This window comes from Cottoperca gobio, chromosome 7, assembly GCF_900634415.1.
Source record: "Cottoperca gobio chromosome 7, fCotGob3.1, whole genome shotgun sequence".
Taxonomy (NCBI): Eukaryota; Metazoa; Chordata; class Actinopteri; order Perciformes; family Bovichtidae; genus Cottoperca; species Cottoperca gobio.
The window spans coordinates 10,985,334-10,999,124 of record NC_041361.1 but is presented as its reverse complement, the minus strand read 5'-3'; the positions used below and the strand labels follow the sequence as shown (position 1 = coordinate 10,999,124).

The window sequence follows — 13,791 nt, the reverse complement described above, 5'->3', positions numbered from 1 at the left end:
TCAGGTCAGTCTTTTTTTGTGTTAAGAGGTTTTTTGTCTTTTAACTGTGACATTCCTCATGCTTGTATTCTCTGGAAGCTCAAGTAAAAATAAATAACATTTGCAGAACAGAAATTGCAGACAAACACTGTTTACCAGAAAAATGTGCACTACGGTTAAGTGTATCATTTAGCAAATCTGTTAATAGTGTTTTATGTATCAGTATCCAACAAACGCACTCATTTGAGAATAAAGAGTTTGTTTCGTTATTGCAATGAGAAAACATGCACCTGAAATATTAGGAACTCTTTGGCCATGACAGACTGCAAGGCCGTGTCAGAACATTCACAAACGAGCCTTAAAAACATTCCCATTGTCACCTTTCCCTCATCATCCAAAATGTAGGTGAGTCTATTTGTGTAGGGTGCATCCCCTTTCATTTTCTCCGCTGTTGTTGTGCACGGCTGCTCCGTCCTCGATGCCCCTTGCATACAGACGCACCAGCTGGCAATGAATCCTGAGAGAAGTGTTACACACAGTTAAAGATGGTTCTGCTCAGAAACAATCATCCTTTGTCATCTGTGCACTATTTTGTTTTCTGTCAGTATATATGAATGAGCCGAGTTACAATTTGAACCCGACTATGCAGCAGGAGGGTACTACAGTACCGTATGAGAACACACTAAACTCTCTTACCTGCTGAGGATCTCGGTGGAAGCCAGAATCTCTCCGTCACAGTTCCACACTGACACAGCCGGAGCTTTACTGCAGCACAGGCCGCACAGGAAGGGGTTCGCTGTTTTCTGCCCATCAGTCATTTCTCTCCCTGTGCCTCTCTCTGCCAGATACTGCTGAGATCCAGTCGTACTTACAGTCTCATCATAGCCTCTCTCTACTTCATCCATCCCACCAACCGACCCTCCGATCTCTTCATATGCTTCCTCCTCTTTGCCGGGGGGAAGAGAGAAGCGGACGGCTTTCACGCGGTGGACCTCCACAAAAGGCAGGTCAAACTAAGAAAAGTGGCAGAGATCGGGTCAAGCTGTGTTTAAACTTGCTAGTCCAGCTTGAATGTCATGTGAAAGTGCCCATACCTGATCCTCTGTGCTTGTGTGCCTGTAGAGGAACTTTAGGAATCCCAGCGGGTGAGTGTCCCATACCAGGATGAGGTCCCCTGTTCCGTCCGCCAGGTGAGCAGAGGGAGAGAGGCCCAGAGGACTCTTGGGACACGAGCTGGACATGCAAGTGAGAGACACACACCTGAACCTGCCCTCCACACTCACCCACTCGCCTGGACAGACACAAAAAGAGATTCATGATGCTACATTAAAAAAAAGAAATCCCTATTCTACATCACTGATTATTCTTAAAAGAAAGATTTCTTATTTATTTTGCATTTCGCGATTAAACCTGAATTCAGTTTGTGCGATAAAGTAATTTGATTTATTCTTACAATTTTGATTTTAATCTTGAAATGTCAAATTGTCTCAAAATTAATAAAAATAATTTGAATAATTCCGCCTGATTAATGTTTTTCTTATAGATGGCACGAACACTGTTCCGTAGGTTTGAGTTGGCACTACTGTGATTGTTTGGTCACTGAACTTATTTTCACAAGCTAAAAAGGCTTCTTTAAAGTGTACATGATTTCTGCTAAATGGGCTAAAATATACAAACACAGGAGTTTCATGCGTGTCTGTGTTATTACCTTCTGAGTCATTACTGAACTGGCTGAAGTGGGAGCTGTACAAGGAGCCTGAATCTGAAGAGTGGGGGAAAAGTCTTTCTGTGCTTCTGGAGCACACACTGCACCTAAACACACAACACACACACACACACAACACAAATAATTGTAACTCTGCTTGTAAGTATGTGAAATAAAAAGCTCCTCGACCTTGACACCCATTCATAGGAGCATCATAAAACATTTGCTGACAGCCAGAGGCAACTGCCTCAGACAAAGACCGACCCATTGGTGCACTCTAACAGGAGTCTCATCTTTCATCTAGATCAAGTTCCTCTTGCCATGGTGTCTACCCTCCTTAAGGTGCACCTAACACCTGAGTCCCTGCTGCAGGTGGTAGCAGTTACGGTGTCTCAAGCAGTGAATTTGAACCATTTCACTGATGCTTTAATAATATATGCTACTCCCAGGGACACTTTCTCTCTTTCTTTAAGGTTTAAGGTTTAAGATTTACCGAACGAAAAATGTCATCACTTCCAAAGAATATTTCATTTTTCAAAAATGACTTTATTTTTTAAAAGACCTCACTAAGGTCAAGGTCGTTCTAATCCTGGGAGTAAGTTTAGTAAACCAAAAAATTTGCTTTTACAATAGATAATACTTCCACGCTCACAGTTGTTTGAAAGTTTTCACAAATGTTTTAGAGTATAATCTTTTCTTTTCTTTTTTAAAAGCCAGTTTTGTGTTCATCATCAGTTGCAACATGTACACACCCGTCTTTGTGTAATTTGTTATCAGTGTTTTACCCTGAGAGGCAGCGTGTTCTATCTCTCGGGCTGGAGAGCAGCGGGTCTGCTGGTAGATACTGAACTATGCCTGCATAGCTTCTGTTGCTCAGGTACACCATTGTGCCTGGACAAAAGAGAACAATAGGGTTAACTGAAAATGCACCACAACACTGGACGTGTACGCAACACTTTAACAAAAGAACAGATATGCTAAGAATGTGGTTTTGTGACAACTTGCTTTTAAGAAGAGCACTTGCATAAACTGAGAATACATACAGAGAATCTAACTGCGTCATATGTAATTCAGCATGCAGCCATTTCTGTTCTCCAAATGAATCATCGGTGCACACCTGAATAGTCATATCTGAGCGGTCCCATCCAGCGGTGTTTTTCACTCTCAGCCAGCACGTCACCGTAGAAGCCGTAACCCAACAGAGACACTGAGTAGCCCACGAGACCAGAAGCCTGGTGGACTGAACACACATCCAAAGGCTGAGAGTCTCCTGCAAGATATTGTGGGAAATAAGAAGGGGCATACAGGTTTGACACTGAGCTCAGAGTTGACACAATTGTTCGGGTATTTTAAGGTGTTGATTTAAAGAGTTTGAGATTTTAATAAAAATCCTTCCTCACCAATAATGATATGCAGAGCTGAAGTGACAGGGTCGATCACTCCCACTGTGGCATAACACACACAGTCTGTAGAACCTACAGTAGATACAAGATGAGTGTGTCACTGCCATAACTTAAGGAAGCTGAGAACGACCGTGCTTGCAATTATTGTTTTATTGCCGTTATTTTTGTTATCACAAGATAACAAAGCTTGCTTTTTTTTATAATAACAGGTTCTTATGTCTTATACAGGTTCCTATGTCGATTCTTGAGGAACGAAAGGCTGGTTTCTTGAGATGACGGGATGGAGAATTACACAGATGGAGGATTTATAACTATAAATAAATATGTAATTTGTGTTAGACCTTGAATAAAGTACAGTCTGATGATAATGTCTAGCCTGCTCCTTGATCTGACATTTTCAGCTTAAATCAGTTGCTACAGTTGTCAAGACGCCATCTATGCATGCGGGCATGGCAGTCCTGATTTTTGATCAACATAAGTAATAAGAGGAAACACACTTAACAGGGTGTTGTGCAGCTTGTTTTCCTGAGTTAGCAAAATAATTCTTGAGATAACGGCATTAAAACAATGAATTGCAAGCACTTAATAACAGCGTGATTACCTGCAGGGATGATGCCAATATGAAGCGAACAAGGCTGTAAAGTGACGGTGGGATCATTCTCACAAAGGCCGGCCTCTTGTTGTGTCCGCCCAATCAAACCGTGGAGTATTTCGCTGAACATGCCGTCCCCACCCACACACACCACACTGTTATAAATAAACACAAGAGTTTCTGTTGTGAAAGCACCTCCCAGAGAGTTTAGCTGTTATAATGCGCTCATGCCACAATGTTTACTCTGCGGTGCTGATATATAACTCTTACCCGTCAAAGCCTGTCAGGTCTTTCTTCAGGAGGTGGTCTCTGGCCTGGTTGGCCCGCTCAGTCACTGAACAATAAATGTTATGATTACATGGAGACTCAACACAACTTTGTATACTTATATAGCACCTTTAATACAAACATTCAGCCCAAAGTGCTTCACATAGAAAAAAACTAAAATATTGAAAGAATAAATATTACAACAATAACATAAAAATAAATTAATAAATGTCAATATAAAACACCAACGATGAAAATAATGTAAAAACAAATGATTGAAGCTTAAAAACTTAGGCTATAACTAGGCCTGTCATGATTAATACAATTGCTGACCTCAATAATTCCCCAGTGCTTGTTTGTTTACATATGTTACCAACATGACGCCAGAATAAACAGAAGGCTTTTCCTTCATAATATAAGACTTTGGCATTGAGCAGACATTGTGCATGTTTGTTAACAGAGCCAGAGAGTCCCTTTATTTATTATTTTGGTTGTGTGGTTTTGTTTTATTTATATTTTTCTTTTCTTAATAATAAACAATGAATTGCTCTTTGAAAGTGTGTATTAACATGCCATTATATTATCATTATATCAGTGGCATAAAAATGGTCGTAAAGATTACAATAAAATCTTTTACTGCAATTAATTCTGGGACGATATATTGTCCAACAAAAGCAGTTATCTTGACAAGCCTAGCTATAAAATTAAGTCAAATTAAAAGCCAGACTAAAAACATGAGTCTTTAATGTCCTTAATGAAGGTTTACCATTCTGATATCCAGAGGCAGTGAGTTCCACAAGACTGCAAATCACTTTCATTAAATATTTCTTGAATTAATTCATTAATCTCAGCCCATCTATAAGACACAGTTTTGTTGTTTCTTACCTATTACATGAGAGCTGATCCCAGCGAGGTCAAACAGAGGGGCAACCAGAGAATGATAGATCTTTCTTCCTTTCTTCTTCCCTCCAAATGGGTTGATAAACACCAACAGCCTGTTTGGACGCATCGGACCTGAAAGATACGTTAAGAAAATGACAGCTTGTTGAGAGCACTGCAAACGCTGAAGGATTGAAATAGATATGTTCTTATTATCCATCCATACTGTGAGTTTTGAGAGCCATTCTGAGATGTTTCGTCCACTGGTCTCTGAGCACCCGACTGGGGCAGCTGAACTGGGTCCAGCCCAGTCTCCATAGTAATCCATAGGAGCTCCCACTGCTGCTGCGCTTCACGTAGAAAACTGTAGGTAAATGATAGATAAACAAAACCACGCTGTAAATCTACAATATCACCTTTTGCAATGTGGGAGACACACATTTGACTAAATTGTAAATCTTGTGTGCCGTACAAATTAGTCATATCATTTCAAACTCAATGGCTAAAGACAGTGTAGGGTTATTATTTACTTAAGCATTTACTGTGGCCTTGGGCTTTTGTGATACCCAAGAATCTCCCAAGAGAACCCACCTGTGAAGTCTTTGTCAGTGTCCTCCACTGACTTCTGGGGCAGGATCTCCACCCGACCCTCCTCCACTCCGACCACCTCTGCCACAGGCACTGAAACTTTAATCACACAGACAAACACACACGGCACTAACTTCAGTTGACATGCTTCTTTGCATTCAAGGAATATTTTACCCCCGGAAAGACTGTAGACCTTTCTCACAGCAGATACTTTTACATGTCAAAGCACAGATGTGTAAAATTAATAATGGCTGTTCCAACACCAGCACTCTCTTACAGGCCTTTGGACATGTGACATTGTGAAAATGCACAAATGTTACTAATAACATTATTGATGACTGAATTTCAGTTCAGTTTCAGGGACCTGGTATTGTGGCTCACTGGCACACATTCATATTATCAGTTACAGCTATTAATAGTAGTGGAAAAATGTCTGCCTTAATAAAAGGTCTATTAACTACGGTGTTGGAGCCCATGTGTTACACTTTAGCTACTCATAAGAGAGATAAGGATGATTTAAGTAAAGCTTGTGAAACATCATTGCGTCAGCTTTGGGTCAATATTTTTAGTGTGATGTTTAACACATATCAAAGACAACACATTACATATGGTGTTAAAATATATTGTTGTTATGTTGTTTTAAAAAAAGGGACACAAGTGTGTTGACGCACAAAATGTCTTTTAAACGTAGATCAGTTTGTTGTTTGGTATGTGTGTGTGTGTGTGTGTGTGTGTGTGTGTGTGTGTGTGTGTGTGTGTGTGTGTGTGTGTGTAGGCATTTTAGTGCTGACAAACTATGCCAGGAGGTGGGTGAGTTCTGTCTGAGCCAGTGTTGTCAGTAGGTAGTATTTCATGTTAGTGCTGTTTAACTTGTTCTTCGCGTTTTCTGACAGCAGCTACGGATTTAATTAAACCTTCCCTGTAATTATACCAATGTGCATGTCATGTATTTTGTTCATGGTGTTATAGATACTTATAAAGAATGAATACTGTCTTCTGTCATCATGTTCATGCCAGTTAAATATTATATTTAAATAAGACCACGTGCCTCTATAGCGCGGAATTATAGATAGAGAGTAAAGAGAGTCACCTACTCGTTTTCTTGTCTCGGTTCTTCTTATCTAGTTCGGTCCACTTGAAATGCCAGCCTGTCAGGACTGCCCGGTATCTTTTATTCTCGACCCACACAGTTGACTCCAGCCTCAGGTCAGTCTCCATCTGGAAAAGCTCTTTTCAGCCACAGCGTCGCTCATTCCCGTTTGTCAAAAACACTTTTTTGATCACATTTAACAGCCATAACTTTTACTTCTCTGAGAAATAGCAGCTGACTTCCAATCTGATCTCACCCATCAGTCAACAACTCACCAGAGTCTTTATCTAGCATGGGAACGTGTTCACCTTCCTCTGAAGATCTTTTTTCGAAGACGCTTTTAGGCCATCATTCCGGCTGAATGTTGTCGACACCTGCCAGGCAACCGGGTGTTATTCTAAAAAAATCGTTTCCTCTACACTCCCTCCCTGGTCACACCTGCTCGATTTGCATGTTGCACTGCTGATTGGATGTCACTTCACCTGAAGTATTAGCATATTAGCCAGCTACTATGAGAGTTTATGGGATTTGGTTATGTTGTACAGCAACGCAAATAATTGATTGAAAGAAGAATCGGATCTTGTCACATTATACATTATATATTATATGCAGAATAATGCCAGTAATGAGTAAAGTGAGCCCTTTGAAATTACAGATTCACTTTTGCAATTCTGGAAATTAAAATGTAATATTTTCCAATTTATTTAGCTTTTTTATATATGTTTACTTAACAACAATTATGATTCAATTGTTTCTCAATTTAGCAATGATAATGCCATAATATGTGTTATAAAGTGTCCAGTAGACAGTTAATTACAGTGAAACATGTAGGAACAGTAAAAATAATAAATTAACTAATCAGGGGAAGAGGCTCTCCGGGAACCACCAGCTTACCCTGGTGGAGAGGTTTGTGTGTCCCTGTGAACCTGAGAGCTGTGTTGTCTGGAGCCTTGTGCTCCTGGTAGGGCCTCCCAAGGCAAATTGGTCTCAGGCGAGGGTGCAGACAAAGAATGGTTCAAAACGACCTCATGAAAAAAAGGGAAAGAAAAGGAGAGACCCTGCCCGGAGGAAGCCCGGGGCCCCCGTCTGGAGCCAGGCCCAGAGGGAGGGCCCGACAGCGAGCGCCTGGTGGCCGGGTTTGCCACGGAGCCCGGTTGGGCACAGCCTGAAGAAGCTACGTGGTGCCTCCCATCCATCCATCCTGTGGGCCCACCACTCACAGGAAGAACCACTGGGGTCGGTGCGCAGTCCCACGGGTGGCAGTGATGGTCAGGGACCTCGACGGACCAGACCTGGGCAGCAGAGGCTGGCTCTGGGGACGTGGAACGTCACCTCTCTGTGGGGGAAGGAGCCGGAACTAGTGCGGGAGGTGGAGCGCTACCAGTTGGATCTGGTGGGGCTTACCTCTACGCACAGTCTTGGCTCTGGAACCGTACTCCTGGATAGGGGTTGGACTCTATTCTTCTCCGGAGTTGCCCAAGGTGTGAGGCGTCGGGCGGGTGTGGGGATACTCACAAGCCCCCGGCTGAGCGCCGCTACGTTGGAGTTCACCCCGGTGGACGAGAGGTTCGCCACCCTACGCCTTCGGGTTATGGGGGGGAAACTGACTGTTGTTTGTGCCTATGCCCCAAACAGCAGTTTGGCGTATCCAGCCTTCTTGAAGACCCTGAATGGAGCCCTGCAGGGAGCTCCAGTAGGGAGACTTTAACGCGCACGTGGGAAACGATGGAGACACCTGGAGAGGCGTGATTGGGAGGAACAGCCTCCCTGATCTAAACCCAAACGGTCGTTTGTTGTTGGACTTCTGTGCTAGTCATGGAATGGCCCTAACAAACACCATGTTCGAACATAAGGATGCTCATAAGTGTGCGTGGTACCAGAGCACCCTAGGCCAAAGGTCAATGATCAATTTTGTAATCGTATCATCTGATCTGAGGCCGCATGTTTTGGACACTCGGGTGAAGAGAGGGGCGGAGCTGTCAACTGATCACCATCTGGTGGTGAGTTGGATCAAGGGGTGGGGGACAGACCTGGTAAGCCCAAACGGGTAGTGCGGGTGAACTGGGAACGTCTGGAGGAAGAACTTGTCCGGGAGATCTTCAACTCACACCTCCGACTGAGCTTTTCAGACATCCCTGTGGAGGTTGGGGGCATTGAACCTGAGTGGGCGATGTTCAAAACCTCTATTGCTGAAGCTGCGGTGAGGAGCTGTGGTCTCAAGGTCTTAGGTGCCTCAAGGGGCGGTAACCCTCGAACACCGTGGTGGACCCCGGTGGTCAGGGAAGGAGTTCAAGTACCTTGGGGTCTTGTTCGCGAGCGAGGGCACGATTGAGCGAGAGATTGGCCGGAGAATCGGAGCAGCGGGGGCGGTATTGCATTCGCTTTACCGCACCATTGTGACAAAAAAAAAAAGAGTTGAGCGAGAAGGCAAAGCTCTCGATCTTCCAGGCGATCTTTGTTCCTACCCTCACCTATGGTCATGAAGACTGGGTCATGACCGAAAGACCGAGATCACAGGTACAAGCGGCCGAAATGTGTTTTCTCAGATGGGTGGCTGGCGTCTCCCTTAGAGATAGGGTGAGAAGCTCAGCCATCCCTGAGAGACTCGGAGTAGAGCCGCTGCTCCTTTGCATTGAAAGGAGCCAGTTGAGGTGGTTCGGGCATCTAGTAAGGATGCCACCTGGCTACATCCCTAGGGAGGTGTTCCAGGCCCGTCCAGACCCAGGACTCGGTGGAGAGATTATATCTCCTCACTGGCCTGGGAACGCCTCGCAACCCGACCCTGGATAAGCGGTAGACGATGGATGGATGGAGAAGAGGCAACAAAGATCTACAATATTAACCTGTCACTCAAAATACTATGCATGTGTTTCACTGATACTGTGAAATATTGCAACGTGCATCTTCTCATTTAATGCCACACAGTACCTAAGAAGGGATTGTCAAATCATATTAAATTGTATGTGTGAGTGTTTTTAATTTGCATTTATTACATTGCCCAGGGACAAAAATGTTCTTCTGGTTCACTGTAGATTCTGATGAGCTGAGGGAGATTTGTAAAATAACTGGTAATGTAACGGACTAGAGTAGCTCGCTAACATCAAATTTATCTAAAAGCTTTGAATTCCCGGCCACATCAACACAGCGAGAATGACACCAAGAAACATATAAAGTGATTTACTTTTATTGCAACATTACTTTAAAACACCTCGTTAATAGTTAAAATAATGTTCAATGTGTCAAGCAATAGTTCAGGAAAATAGTTTAAAAATACCAAAAGTCCAGTCCAGATAATATGGAACAACCGCACAACATTAAAATCACAACAATATATATAACATGCAACAGTCATAAAAAGGGTTAACCACACATCACACTGTCTTAAAAGATGGCTTTATGACAGTAGTATCTTAAAAATAATGACTTGAGAAATAATGTCAACCTGCCATCTGTCATATACAGAATAAATATCCTCAATAGATTTAGTCTAACTTTATTTTGGAATAGTGGAGTGTAGCATTTTGAATTGCATTAAACCGTGTCTAGTGTTGTTTGAGGTTGTCTGTATTTGTTGAAGCCCTTCCTACCATATATCATGAGGAATTAACATTTACTTGGATAACTTAATGTGCAGGACATTTAGATGCCTCTTGATTTCAGATTCTCTCGTCTCAAATTTCTCTGCAAAAGGGGCAACTATTGTTTTTCTTTTTTTAGTTTTGAGAATTGGACCTGAGTAAGAATTAAGTCACAAAATGAAGGCCGAACACTTCATTTGGGTTGTTGTGACATTTATTTGAGACTTCTTAAAGAAAAGGAAGGAGGATTAATGATCAAATGCCATGTAATTTAATGGTCAGCATTCAGAGACCTGAAGAAATGTAATGTATTGTAATGGACTTTCCCTCAAGGACTTGTGACTAGATTTGGGATTTTTGTCCCGATTGACTTGAGACTTAACTTGGATTTACCCCCAAAGACTTTAATACATTTCTGTTTCTTAATCCTAACTAACATCTGTTATATTAATTTAGGTTAGGCTATGTTAACTTGATAGAGGTCTACTCTCAGAGCATTGTGTGTACCCTGACCCCTCAAGTACTACAAGACTACAAAGCAGATTCAGATGTCATCTTCATTACAGGCCTAGAGACCAGTAATTTACTCCTAAACTGGAATAATACTGCCTAGTCCCATGTAGGTTAGTTGTAAAAATGTGTTTATTTGATTGTATTAAGGAATATTGATCATGTGAACACCATACAGTCTAAAAATAATTCATATAGCACTCTTCTAAGGAGATTTGAACACAAGACCCCCACAGGGCCACAATACAAGGTAATAAGACTTGAACAATTCAGTTGATATTGTTCTTCCGTGTTGCACAATTGTCACAACTAATTGGCACACTGTGAATCTGGGGATCCGAGGCCCCACAGCAGAAACCCTCTCTGCCTGGTTGGTAATCCAACCTGAAACAGCCTGTAGATGTATAAAGTGTGCGACTACAATCCACAACATAACATCCGGGTTTATGTCGACATAAAGGCATTCTTCAAAATAAAAGTGATGTATAGGATATTTCCGTGCCTCCCGCAAGTGTTACAACTTTTACTTTGAAGTCCCAGCGCACACTGTGACCGGAAGTGTCTGTCGTTATTGTCGCACGCTCCTTCCTCCCTTCCCTTCCTTGCTAGCAAGTCGATTTAGCAAGTTAGCGAGACAAGCTCTTTAAAACTTTGTAGTGCAATTATTATGAATTAATTGATCCGTGCAGTATATTTTATTTCTGTCCCCAGTCCAGATAAAAAGCCAGCTAACAAAATGAACATACGAAACGCAAGGGTAAGTGTGCTGAAAAGCTCTCGACAGCCATGCTGTTTCTACTAAGTTAACTAAGCTAACGTTAGCTAAGCTAGCATAGTTACTACAGTCCAAATATCGCCGATTAAGGGGTTAGACTTATGTCAGGCATCTTTCTGACATTCAGTTTCTTTCTTTCAGCCGGAGGACCTTATGAATATGCAGCACTGCAACCTGCTGTGTCTTCCAGAAAACTACCAGATGAAATATTATTTCTATCATGGATTGTCCTGGCCGCAGGTGATTGACTGGGCAGTTTTCTATGTCTCCGGTTTCTGCTAACACCATAGCTCCTATAACGTTAATCTAAATCCTTTATATATATTTGACACTCATTGGCGTTTTCTAACGTTTCAGCTCTCCTACATTGCAGAGGACGAAAATGGCAAGATTGTTGGATATGTGCTGGCAAAGATGTGAGTATCCGTGTGACCATATTAACAGTCTGACACAACTTGCACAAAGAAGATGTATAATTTCCCCCAAAAAACTATTGTGAACTTTTAATAGGGAGGAGGACCCAGATGATGTTCCCCATGGACACATCACATCTCTGGTGAGTCTGAACGAGAGACTCCTCAAACATCTCCACCATTATTTATATGCCATGTTTTATGGTACTGATATGTTTGGCTGGCTTCTCTGGGGCAACCAACACCCTTATCTGTGTCTCCCAGGCTGTAAAACGCTCCCACAGACGTCTTGGACTGGCTCAGAAGCTGATGGACCAGGCCAGCCGGGCCATGATAGAAAACTTCAATGCTAAATATGTCTCGCTCCATGTCCGCAAAAGGTACTGTGCACTGTTTGTGTGCTGTTGACTTGCTTTCAGTTTGTCTGGATACATTATTTTGTGGTTCCCTGTTTCTCAAATGTGCTCAGGATATGACCATGTGTTAGTGCTACTGTTTTCAATGGACTTGCCAATTTTTTCTTCCCACTGCAGCAACCGAGCAGCCCTGCACCTGTACTCAAACACACTCAAATTCCAGTAAGTTTATTTCTTTGGCAACATTATTTCAGTATTTTAATTGTAATGTATGTACTGATGCTCATGAGTAGAGCTAGACCAATACATCAGTGTGATATTAGCTTATTACAGATATGTTGGTTTCGCAGTATAGTTGGTGTATAGCGTTTGTTGTAGTAAATGCTCGATCAGCCCATAAAAATATGATTAAAAATCTTTTGTTAAGTAAGATCTTTTGCTGAGCACTCTGTTACCTCACACTGCAGTACGCACTGTGTAAAGATTGTTCCCCTGTGTTCATATCTTTCAGGTCATTTAGAAATGATGTTGCAGAAAGCTATAAGCTGAATACTCAAATACTCAACCCATATATTGTTTAATCCTCCCAGATTGCTCAATTTCCCAAATTTCCATTAAAATACAAAGGACATGAGCTCTGAGTCTTCAATGGCAGCTACGGCCCTGACCGATTACATATTTATTCTGAGGGATGTGATATATTGTCCTCCACAGGATTAGTGAGGTTGAGCCTAAATACTATGCTGATGGGGAGGATGCCTACGCCATGAAGAGAGACCTTGCCCACATGGCCGAAGAGGTAACTAAATTGTCTAAGTTGATCCACTATAGCAAGACATGTTGGCGCTACACTGACATGATTTTCACCAGCTCCCTGTCACCTCAGGGCACGTATAACACCACTGAACTCAGACGAGCAGTTTCTAATTGTGAATGTGTTGTTTTTGGGTCTATATGTCCCCCAGCTGAGAAAGCCTGGAGCGCGTGTTACGGGTCAGGAGGCCCCGTCAGGTTCTGGTGACCAGGAGAGAGAGAACGAGAGAGACAGCGGAGGAGAGAGCAAAGAGTTGAGCGAAGTCAGCGAGGCAACGGAAAGCACAGACGTTAAAGATTCATCTTCTGATTCACAATGACGCTGCAGTCCTAGACATTTTTAAATTCATGCCTCACTTCCTCTTTTTATCTCTATTTGACAATATCGCTGGCTTTACAAACTGTGACCTTCTGTACGTCATAGCCTTTCCCACATTTCCATCACTGGTTTTTCTTAAATCTTGCTTTCCGCTGCAGTGATGAACAGAAAGTCTTGGATAATGACGTGAATTGGGATGTTCTCTAAATGAAACTAAAATGAATAGCTGGTCTCAATGTTTTTATTGGATTGCTGTTGTCATTACCAAAAGTGACCCAAACTTCTGTGAGATTTAGAGAATTGAAAACAACTTGTGCATTTCAAGTTGTTTTCAATCTGGTCTCTTTAATTATTTAAAGGAATTACTGCTAATAAATCTTTCAAATAATACTTTTTGTATCGCACTTATTTCAGAAAGTGATCATAAAGCAGTTTGGTTGTTTACATATGAGTATGTGGGGAAATGTTTGAGATGGCCACTATGTAGTAAGAAGGTCAATGAATTGTCTAATATATTTAGTTAA

At 42.1% G+C, this 13,791-nt stretch overlaps 2 protein-coding genes across 3 annotated transcripts; one reads left to right on the top strand and one right to left on the bottom strand.

Moving 5' to 3' along the window:
* Positions 1-196: 196 nt before the first annotated feature.
* Positions 197-6,878, bottom strand: LOC115010628 (ceramide kinase). Its single transcript, XM_029435301.1, has 14 exons — positions 6,779-6,878; positions 6,508-6,631; positions 5,417-5,512; positions 5,052-5,189; positions 4,832-4,960; positions 3,950-4,013; positions 3,689-3,834; positions 3,085-3,159; positions 2,802-2,954; positions 2,470-2,575; positions 1,688-1,791; positions 1,074-1,270; positions 676-992; positions 197-496 (listed from the first exon to the last, which is right to left on the bottom strand). The coding sequence occupies exons 2-14, from the start codon at positions 6,629-6,631 to the stop codon at positions 391-393; spliced, it is 1,755 nt and encodes a 584-aa protein (XP_029291161.1). The 5' UTR covers positions 6,779-6,878; the 3' UTR covers positions 197-390.
* A 4,259-nt stretch (positions 6,879-11,137) lies between these two features.
* Positions 11,138-13,657, top strand: naa10 (N-alpha-acetyltransferase 10, NatA catalytic subuni). 2 transcript variants are annotated; one of them, XM_029435349.1, is made up of 8 exons: positions 11,138-11,348; positions 11,508-11,606; positions 11,724-11,782; positions 11,877-11,922; positions 12,044-12,159; positions 12,313-12,357; positions 12,850-12,934; positions 13,084-13,255. In XM_029435349.1, exons 1-8 carry the CDS (start codon positions 11,328-11,330, stop codon positions 13,102-13,104), a joined length of 492 nt encoding a protein of 163 aa, XP_029291209.1. In that variant the 5' UTR covers positions 11,138-11,327; the 3' UTR covers positions 13,105-13,255. The 2 variants fall into 2 exon arrangements, with proteins under 2 accessions (XP_029291209.1, XP_029291208.1); XM_029435348.1 differs by having other exon boundaries at positions 11,145-11,348; positions 13,092-13,657.
* Positions 13,658-13,791: the final 134 nt, after the last annotated feature.